Here is a 752-nt window from a genome sequence, read left to right as displayed (position 1 = left end):
GGTGCTTCCGTCGGGAAGAAGGAAGCTGCAACAATAGAAAGCAGTATAGATACTGCAGCCCAAACTTTAGAGTTTGATATAAAATTCAATCTACAATTGTTTCTTCACTTTACCTGAATGAGCCCTGCATGTTGCTCTGGCCCTTTGACCCGGGACTGCCAATTTTGTTGGCCCTGATACCATTGCTCGTTTCGAAGGTGTACTGGAAGTTACCGTCGCCGTTGTCGGACCTCTCGTCCAAAACGGTCTCGGCCTGAGACTCGGGCGTCTGAGGACGGGCGAGGGCGAGGGCGGCCAGACAGGCGAAGACGATCTGTGGGCGAAGACAATTTTCCACTGAACATATTTTCAATATTTTAAAAACTCTCTTACTATACTTTTCAACTTTCTTGCATTGAAACACATATGCACACACGAAAAATACTTGTACGTGAGTGTATGAACGTCTGAGTTTGTGAAATAAAAGTCATTAAACTCGGTTCCACTCGGACTGCCTCTTAGCGCACCAACCCCGTCAAATGCAATGCCAGCAATGGCAAGGCAGGACGTGCATGCTGTACTCACCAGCTTCATGGTTGAAATGTGATGAAGCATGCCGTTGCAGCCGACGTTTATATAGTGGCGAGAGGCTCAGGAAGGTTAAGAGAAGAGAGAAAGGATCATGTATATTCTTTCCTCAGTCGAAAAGGGAGAAGTTTCTGAGGTATAACGAGATACTTTGTATTAGCAATAGTTTATGGAGTAAACTGATG

General features: G+C 45.6%; 1 protein-coding gene across 1 annotated transcript in view; it reads right to left on the bottom strand.

The window, feature by feature from the left end:
- Window positions 1-594, bottom strand: part of LOC119593615 (cuticle protein 2-like) — a gene marked incomplete in the record, with an annotated part of 3,893 nt that extends 3,299 nt beyond the window's left edge. The window contains 3 exon segments of the mRNA XM_037942569.1: window positions 6-25; window positions 114-313; window positions 565-594. Of these exon segments, the coding sequence (XP_037798497.1) occupies window positions 6-25; window positions 114-313; window positions 565-594 (250 nt within the window).
- Window positions 595-752: the final 158 nt, after the last annotated feature.

This window comes from Penaeus monodon, chromosome 32 (genome assembly GCF_015228065.2).
Source record: "Penaeus monodon isolate SGIC_2016 chromosome 32, NSTDA_Pmon_1, whole genome shotgun sequence".
Lineage (NCBI taxonomy): Eukaryota > Metazoa > Arthropoda > Malacostraca > Decapoda > Penaeidae > Penaeus > Penaeus monodon.
This window is presented reverse-complemented; position numbering and strand designations above follow the sequence as displayed.